At 42.0% G+C, this 23,637-nt stretch overlaps 2 protein-coding genes across 2 annotated transcripts; both read right to left on the minus strand.

Moving 5' to 3' along the window:
- Positions 1-1,007: 1,007 nt before the first annotated feature.
- LOC307004287 (scavenger receptor cysteine-rich type 1 protein M130-like) lies at positions 1,008-20,208 on the minus strand. Its single transcript, XM_079623393.1, has 17 exons — positions 19,781-20,208; positions 19,388-19,702; positions 12,266-12,580; positions 11,844-12,158; positions 11,103-11,426; positions 10,709-11,026; positions 10,246-10,548; positions 9,961-10,038; positions 9,253-9,567; positions 8,958-9,149; positions 8,764-8,859; positions 7,271-7,330; positions 7,042-7,110; positions 2,249-2,317; positions 2,039-2,089; positions 1,867-1,929; positions 1,008-1,684 (listed from the first exon to the last, which is right to left on the minus strand). Exons 1-17 carry the CDS (start codon positions 20,016-20,018, stop codon positions 1,632-1,634), a joined length of 3,174 nt encoding a protein of 1,057 aa, XP_079479519.1. The 5' UTR covers positions 20,019-20,208; the 3' UTR covers positions 1,008-1,631.
- Positions 20,032-23,177, minus strand: LOC307004038 (scavenger receptor cysteine-rich type 1 protein M130-like; the record flags this gene model as incomplete). Its single annotated transcript, XM_079622979.1, has 6 exons — positions 20,032-20,083; positions 20,716-21,094; positions 21,173-21,475; positions 22,051-22,365; positions 22,464-22,766; positions 22,967-23,177. 6 exons carry the CDS (start codon positions 23,175-23,177, stop codon positions 20,032-20,034), a joined length of 1,563 nt encoding a protein of 520 aa, XP_079479105.1.
- Positions 23,178-23,637: the final 460 nt, after the last annotated feature.

A 23,637-nucleotide genomic window follows, 5' to 3' on the forward strand; every position in this document is an offset into this window, starting at 1 on the left:
GAACCTCCACTCTACCAGCACAGGGACAGTCACCTCCAACCAACCTCACTTTGCCTGTACACAAGAGTCGTTTATCTGTGAAAGTTCAATTATGAAATATCAATTATGCTGCTTTTTTTGCAGTTAAACCACTTTTGCATTTCACTCAATTAATAAGATCTAAACACTGCGTGTGCAATATGATAACACATCAAACCACAAGACCATTTAATGCAATTACTAAAAATTAAAGAATCAGTGAGAATCTACTTTTTTTGCTACCATAAGCTATATATATATATATATCAGTAAGGAAATACAAACAAAAGTCTATATAAATTAAACTAAGAGAACTGTCATTGATGGTACGCTGTAAGATCCTTATGTTAAATATTAAACTACTTTCATTTAATATGTTGAAAGGAACTGTTTGGCCCTTTAACTGAGTGTAAAATACCTGCACTGGTGAGTGTGACGACTGTGGACATCAGAAAGATTGTCAGACAGCTCTTCATCTTCTTCTGCTCTGCAATTCAGTACAAACTATTCATCAGCTCTCTTAGCAATTCTGAAGAAAAAGAGACTCTTGTCTGCTCTGGTGAGAAAGATAAAGGTAGAGAGAGGGGAGGGGCTTCTGACGACCGCCAATCACATTCAGAGTTAAACTTCAAGAACAGATACGAAGACAAATCAGACAATATATCTCCATAGAGAACGCCACTGTTGATGAAAGGGACTCCTCCTCCACCTTACAGACACTTTACTGAGGAGACACACACATGATAAACTCACCCAGCTGTCATGAGAGTGAATGTGGGAAACACTTCAGTGTACATACAGCGGCAAAGTCTGACACCTGCAGAGAAGAGATACAAGCACTGATAACTAACTGCTTAAAACAAACACTGAGAAGACATATCAAAGTACTACTAAATAATAACAGTATACAATATTTCATATATCTTTATTTCATTTTGCATTTTTTTGTACAAAAAAAGTTTGTTGATTTTTTTCCCAACATTCCCCAATTTCACAATATAGTAATAATGACATACAAGCAAATAGTCAGTCTGTTTTTAATTGCAAATAAGAAAACATAAAAAAACAACAACATTAAAATTGGACACAAATATAAAGCAAAATACATAATGATAAATCAAATGTATGCATGCTGGGTGTGACTGACTGTCAAAAAACCCTCTGCAGGACATAAAGTGAACAACATGCTCTTCTGCTCAGTTCAAAGAGTCACTACATTCTTTTGTAAAGATCCTTGATCACAGCTGCTGTTTGTAAACTTATTTCCCAAAGTACATTCCAACGTTCTTTAGCAAAATATATATTTCCACCATCAGTGGGTCTACATTCAAAAGTAAAAGACTGGAGCAGTTAAAGCATCTGATATTATAACAATTATAAACAAATTGACAAAAAAATCTTTTAATGCAATGGGATCACAAAAACAATGAGATTTGTAAAAACCTCTGGAAAGAGAAATGTAAACTGTTTGAAAAAGCCATGAGAGCAAAGCATTTTTTTCAGTCAAAAACTGATTAAACGTAATTGATTTCAATACAAAATGGCATCAAAGACACTTAAACTCAGTAGAAAACTTAAAAGCTTTGAAAGGATTTGATGCAGTGATTGTGGTTTCAGTTATTAAGTCCCTCCCTGTTTCCTGGCTCCTCTTCCACATCATCATAGTCTGTTATTAGAAAACAAGGGTAAATTAATTTGTCAATATATGCTTTAAAAGTATTATAAATGAACACATCAATATTGGCAGTCAAGTTAAATGATCTATCATGATCACAGAAATTGATATTATAAACCAATTATAAAAATTAAACAAATTCAGTGTAAGGTAAAAAGGTGTCAGTAACGTACCAAACATGTCACTCATATATTCCCTGATATTCTTCACATCATCATATTCCTCCTGAACACCCTCTGATATAAATGTGTCCATTATTAATTACATGAGTTTAAATGCAACTATAATTTGAAGACAAACAAACAGAAAAACATGAAATTTAAGAGAGTAATTTCAATCCCACACCTGCTTTATCCTTGGAGAATTGTCGTACAATGATGACGTCATCATAGTTTTCTGGCAAGTCAAAATCGACAAAATAATGAAAAATTTAATGCATCCATTAAATGTGCAAAATTTGGGATTTTGAAACCGTGTATAATTAACTAAACCCTCATTAAATAAAATATAATTAAATAAAACCTTTATAATAAGAAATTATAATAAGAAATAAACCTGTATCACGAGATCTCAGTCCAACAGTGATTACATCATCATAATTCTCAGCGGTGATTTGCTGCTCTTCTAAATGAGTTTACAGCCAGGAGGAAATAAACAAAAACGTCTCAGGTTACAACTGTAACCTATGTTCCCTGAGAACAGGGAACGAGACAATACGTCATCGACGCTATGGGGAACGCCTCAGGCGTGACAGGTGTCTGAAATCACAATCAAATCACGGCAATCACATTGACCGGCGACAGCCCGTGAATCATTACGTGAATGATTAACGTGCGACCTGGAAGTATATAAGGGCGCCTTGCAAACATGACAAATCATCCTTCGTCTGAAGGGACTGTTTGGTAGGCAGGCCCCGAGGCATGGCAGGGAGACGTATTGTCTCGTTCCCTGTTCTCAGGGAACATAGGTTACAGTTGTAACCTGAGACGTTCCCTTTCGAAGGGAACTCAACAATACGTCATCGACGCTATGGGGAACGATATACCCACGCCGCCATGCTAAGGGGAGTGCATGCCAGGAGGCAGTGACAACTGTCAGAACCAGCAAATTCAATGAAATGCAAGAACCACTCACCCTCAGGTCACACTGGGCTGTCAGTGACAGCATTCCCTACGGTCATAGCCCAAGCTATAAGCCTAACAGGAGGAACTCCAAATATGTAATCCGAAGGCCTACCTGTGCCTGCTCAAAGGCCTAGGACCACAACTTCAATTTAGAAGGGGTCCCTTCTAGGGAATGTGGCTAGGGAACCCGAGGGAACCCCAGCCAGTCACTATACGGGGAAATACCACCCGAAATGCCACCAGGACGGCCTGACCTGGTGTCACTACGTCGGACACTACAGTCTGGCCAAATTCCTGTCTGTCTGGAGACAGAGCCTCTGGACATTTGCCTTAGGTAAGGCATCCAACCCGAGGGACTGCGAAGCTGGCAGTGAACCCTCAGCCCGGATCTCAGAGACGGGATATCCCGGAGAGTATGACTCAGCATAGTGCTTTACAACCCTTGCTAGAGAGGGGAGTTTCTCTACTCGATCCACGGATCTACCCAGTGTTTGTGTTTGAAACACTGAGGAGGCCTGTAAAGGCCTAGGGGCTGATCTAACTGGGAGGCCTCACGAGAGGCCTACGACCGTCTGACCAGACTCAGGAGTCCAAACACTCATAGTGACCCTCAGTGAGGGGAGCAATGGACCGACTGGTAGGAAACCAGGCTGTAGGCAGAGTAAGAAGTTCCCGGAGGGAACCAGAAGCAGAGGATGAACACTTTAGTTGAGCCAGGGCACGAGCTCGCTTTTAGCAACGGCCTATTAAGGCCAGCTGAACTGATAGCAGGCGGCCACTAGCTTCCAGAACCCAGCATGGTTGGGGAACCACTCACAGGGAGGCCTGGAGGCCTACTACCTGATAACCACAGTATGTGGGAGCTCATATTCAGGAAGGCCTGGTAAGGCCTGTAACCTGATAACCACAGTATGTGGGAGCTCATAACCAGGAAGGCCTGGTGAGGCCTGTAACCTGATAACCACAGTATGTGGGAGCTCATAACCAGGAAGGCCTGGTGAGGCCTGTAACCTGATAACCCCAGTATGTGGGAGCTCATAACCAGGAAGGCCTGGTGAGGCCTGTAACCTGATGACCCCAGTATGTGGGAGCTCTCATGACCAGGAAGGCCTAGTGAGGCCTGTAACCTGATAACCACAGTATGTGGGAGCTCTCATGACCAGGAAGGCCTGGAGAGGCCTGTAACCTAGCGACCACAGTGTGTGGGAGCTCAAAACCAGGAAGGCCGGATGAGGCCTGTAACCTGATAACCACAATATGTGGGAGCCCACATTCAGGAAGGCCGGGTGAGGCCTGTAACCTGACATGTGGAGACTCATAACCAGGAAGGCCTGGTGAGGCCTGTAACCTGATAACCACAGTATGTGGGAACTCACCTTCAGGGAGGCCTGGTGAGGCCTATTACCTGTGAGAACATGCCTTCAGGGAGGCCCGGTGAGGCCTACTACCTGATATTAGGTCAGGCTAGCTGTCCAGTTGCCTGTCCTTTGGGCTTGCCTACAGGGAGGCCTGGTAAGGCCTACTACCTGATAGCCACCGTAAGTGGGAATTCACCTTCAGGGAGGCCTGAGGAGGCCTACTACCTGATAGTAATCTTAAACAACTGGTAGCTATGAGCCCTGAATCTGGGTGACAGTTCGAAGGCGGCCTGTTAAGGCCAGCCCACTGGGGACTCGCCTATCAGGGAGGCCTGGTTGGGCCTACTAGCTGACAGCAAGTCAATCTGCTCCAAAGGTACACTGTTGGGAATCATACCACACCAACAAGTATGTCCCACAATGTTGGGACTCACTTCCGAGGAGGCCTGTTTAGGGCCTACTACCCATCAGTGAGTCAACTGCCCGAACCACCAAGGCCAGCCACATGAGGTGAGCTGGCCTACAGCGCCCTCATGGGAGCTGTCCACTCAGGAGGCCTGCTGAGGCCTACTACCTAATGGCGCAGCCTTCGTTGGCAGATAAGCTGTTTAGACAGCGCCTACAGCAATCTGGTACCTAATCACATTGCCCATGGCAGTGTACTCAGCAAAAGCGCTAGCACCCTTTGAGCAAGGGGAGTACAACATACGCCACCCTGCCTCCATGGAGGCCCCAAAGTCAGGGGCCTACCAACTGTAAGCATGGGCGTCAGCTCATGGCAATGCTCTGGCTTCAGGGGAGCGTACTTCGACCAAAAAGAAGTGAAGGCTAGAACTTTCCGCTCAACCCGAGCCACAGTGGTGCGAGGTAGGATAATACAGAACTGAAAGTGAAGGACTCAGACCTGCCTTGTATCACAGGGGAGTACTCCGTATGCTAGTTCTGCACGGCAGGGTCGGGCAGACAGACCCAGCCTCCTCGTGAGGCAAAAGGCGGCCTCACCCTGCTCAATAAAGACACATTGTACCGGGGAGGCCTATTTGAGGCCTAACCCAGGATCTTTATAAACCATACCTCTGCACCACGCTGCATTACTCTAGTCGCCCCAGAATGCAGAGAAGGGGGCGGGCCTTGGCCTAACGACTCCATTGGAGGAGGCTGTCATACAGGGATGCTAGGAACCTAAATTCACACAGTGAAGGTTCAGAGGCAGAAATGCTAAAGCAGAGCGCCTCTACTAACCCTGGCACAGCCTAGGCCAGCTACAGAGGCGGCCCTGGTGAGGGCCAACCTGCAAGCATAGATCTACCTGAGGGCTCGGAGGAGCCACAGCCTAACAGAAAAATAGTTATTATTATTTCATACAACTGGCTGCAGAATCGCTCAGCCCAATGAAAACCCAGACAGAGCTCAAGGGGGCGATGTACTCAGGAAGGAAGTCAAACGGTCCCGTGGGCCGGACATATAGATCTATCTGAAGCTCAAGCGTCAGTCAAACTCAGATCAAAAAATCCTAGTTGAGAGAGACCAACTACTCTACCCTGAGGTGGCTAAGAGCCCAAGGGCCAACAAATTTCACAAAAGAAGCCCCAACAGATGGTGCTTCTTCCTAGTGTTCCAGCCACCTAAAGGGGAACTTCAGGGCCCCCAAAAAATCCAGATTTTTCCTCCTTACCTTATTCTTTCCTTCAATGACATGCCCATGACTCTATACAGGGAACGAGGTCTGCGGCGTGCGGAGTGAAGACTCGCCAGGTAGTTTCTTATGAACCTGGGGTCCATCACTTTACATGCCTGAAAGAGGCGCTCTCACAGGCCAAGCCTAGGCGGGCCATCAGAACATCGTTCTCATCATAGGCCCCGCCCCAGGCCTGATGTGATGAACGCCTGGGGAGTCGGAAGCAGGAGAGGGCAGATTTGATGACCCTCGGAGGGAGTTATCCTTCAGCGGCGCTGACGTTTTTGCTGGATAACATCCCTCAAATCCCTCCTGTTGCGGGAGTCACGCCTTTTCTGCGCCCTGCTCCTACCTGGAGGGGGCGCACGAGAGGTGACACTGGCTCGCTGGCCCCGCCTCTGGTCCTCAGACCGGGATGGGCCAGGTCCTCCCGCCTGCCTGGGCACGGACCCGGATCTCAGCGGTATGCATGTTTTAAAAGCTGCTGAGCGCGCCTTTGCCTCCCTGAACTTCCCCACCACCGCCTCTACGGAGGTGCCGAAGAGTTCAGAGGGCGAAACCGGCGAATCGAGGAGAAAGGACTTCTCTTTCTCCCCGATGTCGGCCAGATTTAACCACAGATGTCTCTCCGTGGCCACCATCGCTGCCATCGACCGGCCGATCGAGGCAGCGGTTTGTTTGGTGGCCCGGAGAGCAGATCTGTGGTGCGGCGCAGCTCAGCCACCGCCTCAGGGGACAATCCTGCCCCCTGGTCGAGATCCCTCAGCAGGTCGGCCTGGTACGCCTGCAGAACCGCCATGGTGTGCAGGGCCGCACCAGCCTGACCTGCTGCCGAGTATGCTCTACCATTCAAACGAGCCGTAGTTTTCAGCGGTTTGGATGGTAGGGTTGGAGCTCTTAGTGTCCAAACATACAGTCCCTGAAGACGAAAAGATGATTTGTCATGTTTGCAAGGCGCCCTTATATACTTCCAGGTCGCACGTTAATCATTCACGTAATGATTCACGGGCTGTCGCCGGTCAATGTGATTGCCGTGATTTGATTGTGATTTCAGACACCTGTCACGCCTGAGGCGTTCCCCATAGCGTCGATGACGTATTGTTGAGTTCCCTTCGAAAGGGAACTGCTTTTACTATTCAGAGGCTCAATAGTTCATTTAATTTAGTGAAATCTGTTAAAGTCACTGACCTTTATTTGACCCTTCAGTGGGGATGATGTCATTAGAGTAGTCAGGTGCGGCTCCAACTGCAGAATTTGCTTTTAAAAGCGTAGATGAAAGAACTGAATTATTACGTGCTGAATGGTTTATATAATTTCAACCCAGTTAATAACCAGCTAAAATCATGTTTTTAACTAATTTAACATCCATTCATTTCTGTATGTCGCAGATAAGATTGTTATATTTGAGTCCTCTAACCTGAAAGAAGCTCATCAGCATCTTCATATCCAGAATACTGTTCTTCTGAAAGGACACTTCCTATTATGGAGAAGTAGATTCATCAGACACGATTACAATCGCAAAACAGCCAATATCCCCACTTCCCTTGAATCACAACTCTAACACTGTATCATTATTAATTTTGACAGCAAATTTTTATTTTGTTTTAGTCAGTCTTTTGACTAAAAGGTCATATAGTGTTAGTCATATTTTAGTCATCTGAATTTTTTTAGTTTTAGTCGACTAAATATCAAAAGATTTCTACAGTAGATTTAATCAACTAATAGGTTTGGTCAAATTGTAATGCATCAAAATTTCCACACTCATTATAATACTCCAGGAGAAAACATCTATTAATCTGTTAAAATGAATGATATTACGGTCTGAACAAGCAATACAGACACAGATTTAACTGTTGTGACATAATAACATGTCTTTATTTGCCTTAAAATTAAATAAAACCACTTCTCATAAAGAAACAAGAACAGTTTTATTTTTAATTAATTATGCATTCTTTATAACAACTTGCATACAACATACATTCAACATACAAGTAGACATATTTATTTTGTATAAATTAAATATAGATTGATCATTATTAATACTAACGTTATTGAGTCAAGAGCATTGAGTGATTTTCTCTTTTTCTTTTGTTGTTTGATTAACATTAAAGCTACATTGTGTAGGAATTACTCCCATCTAGCGGTGAAATTGTATATGACTACCAACTGAATATGTACCATATGTATACATTCTTTTAAACTTTTATACACGTGATATTTTATTGTTTTGGCTTAAACTTTTTTTTTAAGTTAGGACCTTCTTGCATGATTTTTCCACAACAAAACAAAGTCATCACATCTTGCATCACAAACCAAATGTATCTAGCTCTGCTGAATATTAAAGATGCTATTTAAATATATAGTTTTAAGTTATGTATTATGTATCCTTATGAGCCCATGTGTCTTCTGTTTTTTCTTGCATAATTGAGAAAAATAACAAAGGACATAAGTCTCTCAAGATGACCAAGTCTCTGTCTAAACTGGCATCAAATCATGAATTTTCATGTTGCTTCATTGAGTTCTGGAGAAAAACAAACCTAAGTATGTTTGTTTTATTTGCTCGCCAAAGCAGATTTTTTGTCGCATTCTGTACTTGTGCTGTGTTAATTTTGCTGCACAGTGAAATAGTTTAAAGAAAAAAATAGAGATAACGGTAGCATCGTATGGAAGAGTTTAATGCACAACTTCACAAGCTCATATATTCTAGCCACGCACACTCAAAACAAAGCATCAATAACAAAACTATAACAGCATAGCCAAACTATATAATTCAATTATATAGCCTATATATATTTTTCCAGCATTACTCCCCCAGTCTGGGCCCAGGTAAGCCTGTGCATTAATGTGGCCCTGTCAATGAATAAAGTGATTACATTGATATCCACAAATTAGACAAACACATTTACTCACCCCTCTGAGTGAAGAAACTGTGTCTATTAGTGGGTCTGTGATGAATCTCCTCATAAACGGCCTCAGTCTTCATCCTGTGTCTCCTCTTAGAGTGAGCTGTGAGTGTAGACAGACAAACCTGCCGTCAGTTCACAACACATGACTGATCACACACTGAATAAGACACAATATGACAGTCTCTGGATCTCTCCTACCTCTCCTCATCACTCTGTTCTGCTGAATCACTATAAGCAGTGGCACTAAGAGCAGTAAGAGCAAAACTCCCAGTACAACCACAAGCACAGAGAGAGACGCTGCTGGAGGAGTTTGTGGAGGAGTGACTGATGTTGAGCGCACTGTCTGAGAAACGGGAGGAGAAGCTGATGTTGTGGCAGGAGTAGTGGACTCTGATAAAACAGACACAAACACATTGGAAAAAGCAAATACACAAATTTATAACCACTTAAATTATTTAAAAATGACTAATATTGGTCAGTGTGTTACAGTGACCTGCACATGTGAGTCCAGCGTGCTCTTTGTGGGAACAGTCAGTGTGCTTCTTCAGGGAGAGAGGACAGTCCCACAGGTGAATCTCATTCCCTCTGCACTCGACTCTGTTCAGCCACACAACACCTTCACCAGCACCAAAGACTGAATTCCCATCAGCCCTCAGTGCGTCTCCACAACCCAGCTGCCTGCAGACCACATGAGCATCGCTGATGTCCCACAGATCAGCACAGACTGAACCCCACACAGCGTTATGATACACCTCCAGCCTCCCAGAGCACCGGCCCAAACCTCCACTCAGTCTGAGAGGAACATGATCTAAATCACACATAGAAACCATCAATGGCCAGCTTCAGCACAACATTTACAACAAAGCACACACTGAAACTGAACCAAGAGGTCTATATTAAATTTATGAAATTGATCGATCCATCCAGCCTTCAAAGTGCTTATCATCCGTAGGGTCACAGAGATGCTGGAGCATATCCGAGCATCTCGGACCGGAGATGGGGAACACCCTGGACAGATGGCCAGCTATCACAGGGCTTCATATCACTCACATTTGAGGGCAATTTGTGTCCAATTCACATATGCTGCATATATTTGGATTGTGGGAGAAACCCATTCAGACACAGGGAGAATAATATGATAACATTTTTTTTAAAATAACAGTCTAACATATATTTTTAGCAATTTTGTCAAAAAACTTACTTGAACATTGTCTCTGGTGAGGAGATGGTGAGTTAGAACATGTCAGACGACTCTGAGGAGACTCAGGACTTTCCTCCACTAAGATTCAAACATGATTGAAGAAAACTGAAGTGAAAATTAGGATATACAGTAAAAGCCATAATATCTTAAGCAGATCAACAATGCCACTTCAGCTCAGTTTAGTTTTTCAGAAACATTAGTTTACTCTCCACATTAGATATAACTATTGTATTTAAATAAACATGACGACTGAGACCATCTTAGGTCATTTAAATATCATCTCACTTGAGCAGGTGATCTTGACCACTTCATCTTTATTACAGTAATTCTCTCCCCAGGGTGAAGACGGACACTGCCATAGTGTGGAGTCATGTGGTCGACATGATACTATATCCAGCCAGTTAGGAGCTGATTCCAGTCTTGGTGTAGAAGAGGATTCAACACCAGATCTTCCACAGTTCAGCTCTTGACAGATCAGACTCGCTGTGTCTCTGTCCATCTGGTTCCAGCACACATTACCCCAGGATCCATTGTAGAAAACCTCCACATTCCCTTCACAGCCCTCAGTTAACCTGATCTCTTTAAACTCTAGATGGAAAAGATGTTAAATTCAATTCAGTTATTTTTATTTTTGTGTATTAACCAAAACAATATTTGACTCCAAATACTACATTAATATTACTTTCTTGTTATATATTGAAAGCAGCAGCTGCTGGTCATTTATTTGCAATAATGTGTTTAACTTTACCTGAGCACACGACTCCTACATCCTCCTTGTGTTGACAGTCATGTTTCCCCCAGCCTGGAGAAGAGCAGTTCCACAGGGACGTCTCATTCCCCTCACACTCCACCTCATCCAGCCATATGTGTCCAGAACCAGGACCAAACCAGGCTGGTACCTGCTGGTTACTGAGGGCCACTCCACACTGCAGCTGTCTGCACACCACATGGGCATCTTTAATATCCCAGGAGTCATCACACACTGTCCCCCATGAGCCGCTGTGAAAAACCTCCAGCCTCCCTGCACAGTCTCCCCCAGAACCCACCAGCCTGATGGACCCGCGACCTGATATTCAGAGAGAGAAAAACTCATTATTGATCACTAACAACTGAAGAATCTGCCCAGATGTTGTTGTTCTCACCAAGGCAGGAGATTGACAGCTGTTGTGTGGAGCTGCAGTTGAGAGTTTGTGGAGAGCTGCAGTTCCCCAGATGAGCTTCACTCCCAGAGCACTGGAAGCCCGTCACACACTCATGACTGTGTTCAGGACTGGATGAAGAGGAGCCAGAGAAGTTCAGCACAGAGCCACAGCCCAGCTGTCTGCAGACCACAGAGGATTCAGTGAGACTCCAGGAGTCCAGCAGAACTCTCCTCCAGACCTGATGGATGGAAACTTCCAGCTCCCCCTCACACTGTCTCTCTCCAGACAACCGCACCAGACCGTCATGAATAGCAAGAGAGGAATCTGAGGAGAAGATCTGATGTTTTACTAAAATATTGCAAGAACAGAGATAAAAAAATGCATAATATATATCAGGGGTGGCGAACGTCGGTCCTAGAGAACCACAGTCCTGCAGAGTTGTGCTTCAAACCTAATTAAACACACCTGAACAAACTAATCAAGGTCTGAAGGTTTACTAGGAAGCTACAGGCAGGTGAGTTTTATCCGGGTTGGAGCTGAACTCTGCAGGACTGGAGTTCGCCACTTCTGATATGCTTTATTTCAATTTTACATTTGACATAATAAACTAATTTAGAACTTAAATGACACAAGCAATAATATTCAACCTGAAATGAGCATGTACGGAACAAATATTGTGTACTGTATAATACTTATTTGAGTAGCACAATATTAGTGAATCTCACAGTAATATGGAATCACCAGAGCAGATGACTCCAACATCTCGTATATGAGAACATTTAGCTCGACTCCATGAAGAGACGGAACATTCTGAGAGTTTTGTTTCATTCCCGTCACAATCAAACACATCAGCCCAGATTTCACCACTTCCCTCTCCAAACCAGTCTGATCCCACAACAGACACAGCAATCCCACAATTCAGCTGTCTACAGAGGACACTGGCAGCTCTCATATCCCAGCATGCATCACACACTGTGCCCCATTCATTGAGGAACCGAAGCTCCACTCTTCCAGAACAAGAGTCTGAGCCGTTTACCAGTCTGAGATCTGTGTAACCTGAATAAAAAAGAGAGAGGTTAGGAACTGTATAATGCAGCTGACAAATAAAAAGTTATATTTTATTAAAAATAAATAAAACGATACAAAATAATTGTATAATTTACCTGAACAGATCAGTCCCACAATGTTGTCACTGGTGCAGCTTTGTTTGTGTAATGATGATATTGAGCAAAATGAAATCTGAGACTCATTTCCTCTGCACTGAATCTCTTGTGTCCACATCTGAGCGTCTTCTTTGCCAAAAGCATCTTCTCTCAGCATCTGTACAGGAGCCCCACAGTCCAGCTCTCTACACACAACCTCTGCATCCTGCTGGTCAAAGGCAGCGTCACACACTGAAACCCACGACTGATCATCAAGTATCTCCAATCTCCCAGAGCAGAGGTGTGATCCATTTACGAGTCTGGAAGGTTTATGGCCTGTTTGTATACATGAACCACAGTAGACAAAAATAAATGCTTGATAATACCATAGCAATCCAAACATGTATTACACAGTGAGAGATTCAACCCGGCGCTCAGGTAAAGTAAAAAGTCTGTGATAGGTGCTCTTGGGGTAGGGAAAAAATAACAGGAACAAAAAACGGGTCCCAGGCACTCAGTCAAAGTAAAGATGAAAAGAAGGAAGTTAAAAAGCCTTTATTAAATGTGGCTTAAATCATAATAAAATTACAAGCCAACATGTTTCGACCAACAAGTGGTCTTCCTCAGGGCAAGATAACACAGAGAATGCAAGTGACACTAAATTTAAATCAAGTTCCACCCATAATCAGACAGCATTCAATTAGCCTAATGAGTCCATCTACACTCAATTAATCCAATAAGGCAATCAGACATAATGAACAATGGGGAACAGACATAATGAACAACAACGCAAAATAAAGACAACAAAGAAACAGGGATGAATAAAGGATAAGAAAAAGAAAAATAACTCCAAAGAAATCGTCCTCAACGTAGGTTAACTGGAGAGGAAAACAAAAATAATGTATTAACCACAAATAGATAAGGATATAAGTACACGAAAAATCAACATAACGGCATAGAGAACATTTCATAAGAAACACTTAAACTCAATGTCCTCGTTCAGACCTGGATAACGAAGCGCATCGAGCTGATGGATCCAAAATGTCTCGCGTTGGTTGAGTCTACGGATCCTATCCCCACCTCTATCCAAAGGTCTCACATGCTCCAAGGCCTCTATTTTTAATAGGGAATCATTCTTATTGTGCATATGTAAGAAGTGTTGGGCCATCTGATAGTCTGGGCTACTGATACGAATAGCATATTTATGTTCGGCTAAACGATCACGTAGACGTCTTTTGGTACGACCTACATAAAACACATTCTTACATGGGCAAGATAGACGATAAATAATAAATGTAGTGTTGCAATTTATAAAATCTTTGATCTTAAATGTTTTATTAGATTTAAAATCCACAAAACTTTTCGAAGGGATGATATTATTACAATGAGGACAATTCATACACCGGTATAGCCCAATAGGTCTCTTAAGCCAACTTTCCTTCTTCTCAGGGGGAAGATAGCTATGTACCAATTTATCCCTAAGAGTCGGGGCCCTTCTGTAAGAAAACAACGGCGGTTGAGGAAAAACCTGTTGGAGAGCAGAATCTGAACTAATGATGGCCCAGTTGTTCTGAATTATCCGTTTTATCTGTCTAGCCTCACTACTATATTGTGTGACAAAAGAGGGGCGAGATTGAGTATCTGTCTTACGTCCCTTCTTGATCAAGATCTCAGAGCGATCAAGGGATTGAGCTTTGGATCGTGCATGAGCAACAATCTCTGGTTTATAGGCTCTTTTAATAAACCGTTCTGACATTATATCTGCCTGTTTTTCAAAATCCACATTCGCGTCACATATGCGACGTAACCGGTGGAATTGGCCAAAAGGTACATTATCGATGAGATGTGGAGGATGAAAAGAGTCAGCCCTAAGAATGGTGTTTCTGGAGGTATTTTTCCTGAAAAGCGTGGTGTGTAACCTTCCTTCTGGATCGATAGAGATAGTCAGGTCTAAGAAATCGATACTGGTTTTGGAGTATTCTAAAGATAACTTAATATTCCTATTAATGGAATTAAGGTATTGGTGAAACTCCCGAACCTGAGTGTCAGTGCCATTAAAGATAAATAATAAATCATCAATATAACGACCATACCACGTAATACAATGATAAAATGGATTAACCGAGTTGAGGACATGCAACTTCTCCCATAATCCCAAAAAAAGACAAGCATAATTAGGTGAGAAACAGCAACCCATTGGTACACCAATCTTCTGTTTGTACAGCTTGTCAATAAATATAAAAACATTGTTATGTATAATGAATTCAGTGAGTTGTACAATGAAATGAGAAGGAGGTCTTGTATCATTTCTATCAGAAATAAAGTGTTTCAAGGCATATAGACCTTCCTCATGGTCAATGTTGGTATATAAAGACTCAACATCCATAGTAATTAAATAATGGGACCCAACATTGCCTAAATTCGACAAACTGTTTAAAACGTCCACAGTATCCTCAATGAAAGACGGTAGAGTCCTAACAAAAGGTTTAATAAAAAAATCCACAAACTTGGACGCTGGTTCAGTAAGTGTACCATTACCCGAGATAATTGGTCGCCCAGGGGGGTTGTCAAAAGGGGGTTTATGTACCTTAGGAAGTAAATAAAATGTCGCCACAGATGGATGTTCAACTGTCATATATCTCATTTCACTATCAGTAATCCATTCAGAATTTCTGGCATGGGTCAAGATGTTATGAAAAATAACGGTCAATTCAGACATAGGATTACTAGTAATTCTTTCATAGTGCCTAGTTTCCAATTGTCTTGTCGCCTCTAGGATATACATGTCTTTAGAAAGGACCACTACAGCCCCACCCTTATCGGCAGGACGAATAATTATATCATCAATCATAGAGATCTCCTTGAGAGCCTTACGTTCGCTAAACGTCAAATTCGATTTTTGTGTGGGTCTGGAGCGAGTATCAAAAAATGTTTTTACATCAAAATCCACTTTCTTACAGAAGGCGACAAGAGAAGGATTAGACATCATAGGTGTAAACAGGGATTTAGGTCTAAACAGAGGATATGAGTCAATGCTGGTAGTACTGTCAGAATCAGCTACATTATCAATTGTGCTGTCAGGAGTAATGTCAGAATTGATAGCCAGCGTGGAATGACCGTAATTATATCCTGACTTATGATAAAATGTCTTTAAATGTAAATTACGGTAAAAACGGAATAAATCCACTCTAATACTGAATAAACTAGAGGTATGAGTTGGTGCAAAGGACATACCCTTAGATAGTATACATAGTTGCTCGTTGGAAAGAGGCGTATCAGAGAGGTTGATTACCGAGGATATTTCTTCCTCGGTAGCGATCTCAGTGCTGGTGGACGAGGACGTTCCTCTACCCCGGCGGCCCCGGCGTGTCTTCTTGGACCTCGATGATTTGTCTGAAGTCGCGGCCAATCGTCCTCCAAAAAATGATCAGACTCAGATTCCTGGGAACGACCCTCATCTTCACTGGATGTGAGGTTGAAAGAAACCTTGGGTTGGCGGGGGCGTGGTTGTTGATCTGATTGCCGATAAGAGTGACGATAATTACGGGAAAAACGTGGTAGATTCCAACGATACACCTGTCCTCTCTGGTAATCCTCCACGTCACGCTTAAACTTCCGCACCTTCATCTCCTTGATGGTCGTCTCGAGTTTGAGTATTTCCTCTCGGATCGTTTGTTGAATAGGAATCTGTTGTTCCAAGGGGATGGGTAGAGAAGACTCAATGTCTCTGATACGGGACTGGACAATAAATGCTCAATGGACTTGATGCTACTGCTCATACAAGAGGGCAAGAAAGAGAGGGAACTAATCCAGTCCCGTATCAGAGACATTGAGTCTTCTCTACCCATCCCCTTGGAACAACAGATTCCTATTCAACAAACGATCCGAGAGGAAATACTCAAACTCGAGACGACCATCAAGGAGATGAAGGTGCGGAAGTTTAAGCGTGACGTGGAGGATTACCAGAGAGGACAGGTGTATCGTTGGAATCTACCACGTTTTTCCCGTAATTATCGTCACTCTTATCGGCAATCAGATCAACAACCACGCCCCCGCCAACCCAAGGTTTCTTTCAACCTCACATCCAGTGAAGATGAGGGTCGTTCCCAGGAATCTGAGTCTGATCATTTTTTGGAGGACGATTGGCCGCGACTTCAGACAAATCATCGAGGTCCAAGAAGACACGCCGGGGCCGCCGGGGTAGAGGAACGTCCTCGTCCACCAGCACTGAGATCGCTACCGAGGAAGAAATATCCTCGGTAATCAACCTCTCTGATACGCCTCTTTCCAACGAGCAACTATGTATACTATCTAAGGGTATGTCCTTTGCACCAACTCATACCTCTAGTTTATTCAGTATTAGAGTGGATTTATTCCGTTTTTACCGTAATTTACATTTAAAGACATTTTATCATAAGTCAGGATATAATTACGGTCATTCCACGCTGGCTATCAATTCTGACATTACTCCTGACAGCACAATTGATAATGTAGCTGATTCTGACAGTACTACCAGCATTGACTCATATCCTCTGTTTAGACCTAAATCCCTGTTTACACCTATGATGTCTAATCCTTCTCTTGTCGCCTTCTGTAAGAAAGTGGATTTTGATGTAAAAACATTTTTTGATACTCGCTCCAGACCCACACAAAAATCGAATTTGACGTTTAGCGAACGTAAGGCTCTCAAGGAGATCTCTATGATTGATGATATAATTATTCGTCCTGCCGATAAGGGTGGGGCTGTAGTGGTCCTTTCTAAAGACATGTATATCCTAGAGGCGACAAGACAATTGGAAACTAGGCACTATGAAAGAATTACTAGTAATCCTATGTCTGAATTGACCGTTATTTTTCATAACATCTTGACCCATGCCAGAAATTCTGAATGGATTACTGATAGTGAAATGAGATATATGACAGTTGAACATCCATCTGTGGCGACATTTTATTTACTTCCTAAGGTACATAAACCCCCTTTTGACAACCCCCCTGGGCGACCAATTATCTCGGGTAATGGTACACTTACTGAACCAGCGTCCAAGTTTGTGGATTTTTTTATTAAACCTTTTGTTAGGACTCTACCGTCTTTCATTGAGGATACTGTGGACGTTTTAAACAGTTTGTCGAATTTAGGCAATGTTGGGTCCCATTATTTAATTACTATGGATGTTGAGTCTTTATATACCAACATTGACCATGAGGAAGGTCTATATGCCTTGAAACACTTTATTTCTGATAGAAATGATACAAGACCTCCTTCTCATTTCATTGTACAACTCACTGAATTCATTATACATAACAATGTTTTTATATTTATTGACAAGCTGTACAAACAGAAGATTGGTGTACCAATGGGTTGCTGTTTCTCACCTAATTATGCTTGTCTTTTTTTGGGATTATGGGAGAAGTTGCATGTCCTCAACTCGGTTAATCCATTTTATCATTGTATTACGTGGTATGGTCGTTATATTGATGATTTATTATTTATCTTTAATGGCACTGACACTCAGGTTCGGGAGTTTCACCAATACCTTAATTCCATTAATAGGAATATTAAGTTATCTTTAGAATACTCCAAAACCAGTATCGATTTCTTAGACCTGACTATCTCTATCGATCCAGAAGGAAGGTTACACACCACGCTTTTCAGGAAAAATACCTCCAGAAACACCATTCTTAGGGCTGACTCTTTTCATCCTCCACATCTCATCGATAATGTACCTTTTGGCCAATTCCACCGGTTACGTCGCATATGTGACGCGAATGTGGATTTTGAAAAACAGGCAGATATAATGTCAGAACGGTTTATTAAAAGAGCCTATAAACCAGAGATTGTTGCTCATGCACGATCCAAAGCTCAATCCCTTGATCGCTCTGAGATCTTGATCAAGAAGGGACGTAAGACAGATACTCAATCTCGCCCCTCTTTTGTCACACAATATAGTAGTGAGGCTAGACAGATAAAACGGATAATTCAGAACAACTGGGCCATCATTAGTTCAGATTCTGCTCTCCAACAGGTTTTTCCTCAACCGCCGTTGTTTTCTTACAGAAGGGCCCCGACTCTTAGGGATAAATTGGTACATAGCTATCTTCCCCCTGAGAAGAAGGAAAGTTGGCTTAAGAGACCTATTGGGCTATACCGGTGTATGAATTGTCCTCATTGTAATAATATCATCCCTTCGAAAAGTTTTGTGGATTTTAAATCTAATAAAACATTTAAGATCAAAGATTTTATAAATTGCAACACTACATTTATTATTTATCGTCTATCTTGCCCATGTAAGAATGTGTTTTATGTAGGTCGTACCAAAAGACGTCTACGTGATCGTTTAGCCGAACATAAATATGCTATTCGTATCAGTAGCCCAGACTATCAGATGGCCCAACACTTCTTACATATGCACAATAAGAATGATTCCCTATTAAAAATAGAGGCCTTGGAGCATGTGAGACCTTTGGATAGAGGTGGGGATAGGATCCGTAGACTCAACCAACGCGAGACATTTTGGATCCATCAGCTCGATGCGCTTCGTTATCCAGGTCTGAACGAGGACATTGAGTTTAAGTGTTTCTTATGAAATGTTCTCTATGCCGTTATGTTGATTTTTCGTGTACTTATATCCTTATCTATTTGTGGTTAATACATTATTTTTGTTTTCCTCTCCAGTTAACCTACGTTGAGGACGATTTCTTTGGAGTTATTTTTCTTTTTCTTATCCTTTATTCATCCCTGTTTCTTTGTTGTCTTTATTTTGCGTTGTTGTTCATTATGTCTGTTCCCCATTGTTCATTATGTCTGATTGCCTTATTGGATTAATTGAGTGTAGATGGACTCATTAGGCTAATTGAATGCTGTCTGATTATGGGTGGAACTTGATTTAAATTTAGTGTCACTTGCATTCTCTGTGTTATCTTGCCCTGAGGAAGACCACTTGTTGGTCGAAACATGTTGGCTTGTAATTTTATTATGATTTAAGCCACATTTAATAAAGGCTTTTTAACTTCCTTCTTTTCATCTTTACTTTGACTGAGTGCCTGGGACCCGTTTTTTGTTCATGTATTACACAGTATTTCAAAAGGAAAAATAATAATTCTGTGTCACCATAATATCCATGGACAACCAGTTAAATGATTTACCCAAACAGATGACACCAGCATCATAATTGTGAGTACATGCATGTACACTCCATCCTGATGTCCCACAGTCCTTCAGTGTAGACTCTGACCCAGCACATAACACAACAGTCATCCAGATTGGTCCTGATCCTGGTCCAAAATGAGCATCACTCAGAGCATCTACAGGTTCTCCACAGTCCAGTTCTCTACACACCACTGCAGCATCAGCCATATCCCAGAAATCACCACACACTGTTCCCCACTGACCTCTATGAAGAACCTCCACTCTACCAGCACAGCGACTGTTTCCACCAACCAGCCTCACATTCTTTTTACCTAAGTGACAAGAGGGAGACTATGAGTAAATAATAAGATAACTAAAAGTTATTATTCTTATATTATTTTAACTCCTACTAGCACACAGCAGCCCCTGGTCATCATCATGAGAACAGTTGTGTTTGTGTGAGGATGATCTTGGACAGAAGTGAATCTGAGACTCATTTCCTCTGCACTGAATCTCTTGTGTCCACATCTGAGCGTCTCCTTTTCCAAAAGCATCTTCTCCCAGCATCTGTACAGGAGCCCCACAGTCCAGCTCTCTACACACAACCTCTGCATCCTGCTGGTCAAAGGCAGAAGCACACACTGACATCCACGACTGATCATCAAGTATCTCTAACCTTCCAGAGCAACTGGAGTTTCCGATAAGCCTGAGGCCTAAAGAAGCAAGAGATAAGAAACATTAAGTATTGCACTGTTTTTATCATTTTTGTTTGTTATCAAACTGTGTTAATGTCTTAATGCGCACGTGAGCGACATCAGCGTTTCTCACAGGTTCGCGTTTAAAGTCTGTGTAGGGAGAACGATGTCGTCTTAGCGGCCTCTAATTTAATATCGTTGCGACAGAAGTGAATCAATCAATACTAACTTTAGCTGAAAAATATCTTTATTCAAGAACCGCTATAAAGACAAAACAATCTCTGTTACCTTAAATTATCGGTTTACTACTGTAAAGCCGCTTTGAAACAATCTACATTGTTAAAAGCGCTATATAAATGAAGATGACTTGACTTGACTTGTTATTCTTGTCATTATTGGTCTACTAAGAAGCAACACTTATTCATGTGAAAAGGAATCAAAGTAAATTAATTAAATTCATCACTTTCATTTCAATCCAAACTCCTATGACTTTTTTTCTTTCATGGAATACAAAAAGGGAATTTTTAAAGAATATCCTGGCACTCTTTTCAATATAATGAAAACAAGTAAAATAAGTAAAAAGTAGTTTTTGTGCTCCACAGAACAAAGTGGTAAGTAAATGATAGCTGAATTTAGATTTGTGGGTGAACCTTCTCTTTGATGCAATTGGATCATCTCTGATGTAAAAACAGGACAGGGATTGGAGCAGTTTACCTGAGCAGATGACTCCTGCATCTTTATTATGATCACAGTCATAAAAACCCCAGTTTACTGTTCCACAGTTCTTCAGTGTAGATTCTGATCCAGTACATAACTTTCGATTCGTCCAGATTGGTCGAGATCCAGGGCCAAAATGAGCATCACCCAGAGCATCTACAGGTTCTCCACAGTCCAGTTCTCTACACACCACTGCAGCATCAGCCATATCCCAGCCAATATCACACACTGTTCCCCACTGACCTTTATGAAGAACCTCGACTCTACCAGCACAGCGACTGTGACCATCAACCAGCCTCACATTATTTTTACCTAAGTGACAAGAGAGAGACTATGAGTAAATAATAAGATAACTAAAAGTTATTATTCTTATATTATTTTGACTCCTACTAGCACACAGCAGCCCCTGGTCATCATCATGAGAACAGTTGTGTTTGTGTGAGGATGATCTTGGACAGAAGTGAATCTGAGACTCATTTCCTCTGCACTGAATCTCTTGTGTCCACATCTGAGCGTCTCCTTTTCCAAAAGCATCTTCTCCCAGCATCTGTACAGGAGCCCCACAGTCCAGCTCTCTACACACAACCTCTGCATCCTGCTGGTCAAAGGCAGCGGCACACACTGACATCCACGTCTGATCATCAAGTATCTCCAATCTCCCAGAGCAGCGAGAACCTCCAACCAACCTGATTTCTGAAAGAACAACATGTTAGGAAACTTAAATTCTAAACCATCAATCCAATCATAGAATAAATTATATTTTCTTTAATCTTATAAAATAAAATATTTTTTTATGAAAACACTATACATTTCAGCGAAACTTCCACCCTAGTCCAAAACGGCCTTCACTGAAAGTAATCTAAGAATGGCTCATATCAAAAACAGCGTATGGCTACTGTATGCCTTAAATATGAATGCATATCATTAACAGAACAACTCATAGGTTCATGTCAACAACGTTTATTTTTTTTGTTTAGGCCCATAGTTATAGTGAGGAAATAAGGAGGATTTAGGATAGATAAAATGTGGGGGGAATCAACCAGTTCTATGTGCACCTGCTGCCCTGAATCCTTTCAGGTAATGGCATTAATATGTAGAGTTAGAAATGAGCCACTGAAGTTTATTTTTAACAAGGTCGCTGATTAATACAATCTCGCCATAACAGGTAATGAGGTCACAGAGATGGTGGAAAATGGTTACGTAAAAAAAAAAACTTTTGGTGAAATTGTTTTGTGTTATAAAAGACTAAACTAGGATTTTTAGCTTACCTGAACAAATTACTTTAGCGCTCTTATCAAGACACATATCAGGAACACTTGATTGTATGAATCCACATTTCTTAAGTGTGGACTCAGATCCAGTACACATCGCATTTTTCATCGAGACTGGTCCTGATCCTGGTTCAAGATGAGCATCATACAGAGCATCTACAGGTTCTCCACAGTCCAGCTCTCTACACACCACTGCAGCATCAGCCAAATCCCAGCCAACACCACACACTGTTCCCCACTGACCGCTATGAAGAACCTCCACTCTACCAGCACAGCGACTGGTACCATTTACCAGTCTCACATTTATTATGTCTAGGAATGATCAAGAGAGTGAGAGAAATAGTGAGTGGAAATACAGTATGTTTTAATAAAATTAAATAAAACTGCTCTGTTGCATTTTGAACTCTTACCAGTGCACAGCAAACCAATGTTGTGCTCATGTGAACAGTTGCTTTTGACTGCCGGTGATGTTGAACAGAAGTGAATCTGAGACTCATTTCCTCTGCACTGAATCTCTCGTGTCCACATCTGAGCGTCTCCTTTTCCAAAAGCATCTTCTCTCAGCATCTGTACAGGAGCCCCACAGTCCAGCTCTCTACACACAACCTCTGCATCCTGCTGGTCAAATGCAGCGTCACACACTGAAACCCACGACTGATCATCAAGCATTTCTAATCTCCCAGAGCAGCGAGAACCTCCAACCAGCCGGACTTCTAAGACAAACAAAAATCATGGCTTATAATTTTTTTTTACAACTATACATTAATTATTGTTATTCTTTGAAAAACATAGAATTAACTCTATTTTACTAAAGTCAAAATTTTTATAATTAAAATCACCTTAAAAAAAAGCCTAAATATCGCAGCACAAAAATACACAGATATGAATTAGAATATGTATTAGAATACTTTACCTGAGCAGATGACTGCAGCGTCTTTACTGTGATCAGAGTTGCTTTTACTCCATCCTCTTGACCCACAGTTCTTCAGTGTCGACTCTGATCCAGTACACAACACATAACTCATCCAGATTGGTCCTGATCCTGGTCCAAAATGAGCATCACTCAGAGCATCTACAGGTTCTCCACAGTCCAGTTCTCTACACACCACTGCAGCATCAGCCATATCCCAGAAAAGATCACCCACTGTTCCCCACTGACCTCTATGAAGAACCTCCACTCTACCAGCACAGCGACTGTGGCCACCAACCAACCTCACATTCACACTATCTATTAGTGCAACAGATGAATAACAAACCAAGAGAAAGAGGCAATAAACAAGATTAGAAAAAAGATCAGGAATAAGCTCTAATAAATATTACTAAATGCACAAAATATAGATCATATATGGCAGACATATTATTTTCCTCTTTGACACGAAGTATAAATCTACCAGAGGTGATGAGTTTTAGCAGAAATATCAGCATCAAACATCTCCCCATCATCTCCTTCAGCTAAATTTCATCGGCTCAGAACGCAACGAAGTTTCTCCTCTGCTCCCTCAAACACACTGAAGAAACTGGCTCCTGTCAGTCCCCTAAAGAGAGAGAGACTCTCACAGCTGCCAATGACACTCACTGTTACCT

The sequence above is a fragment of the Phoxinus phoxinus genome (assembly GCF_949152265.1).
Source record: "Phoxinus phoxinus genome assembly, chromosome: 9".
Classification (NCBI taxonomy): Eukaryota; Metazoa; Chordata; class Actinopteri; order Cypriniformes; family Leuciscidae; genus Phoxinus; species Phoxinus phoxinus.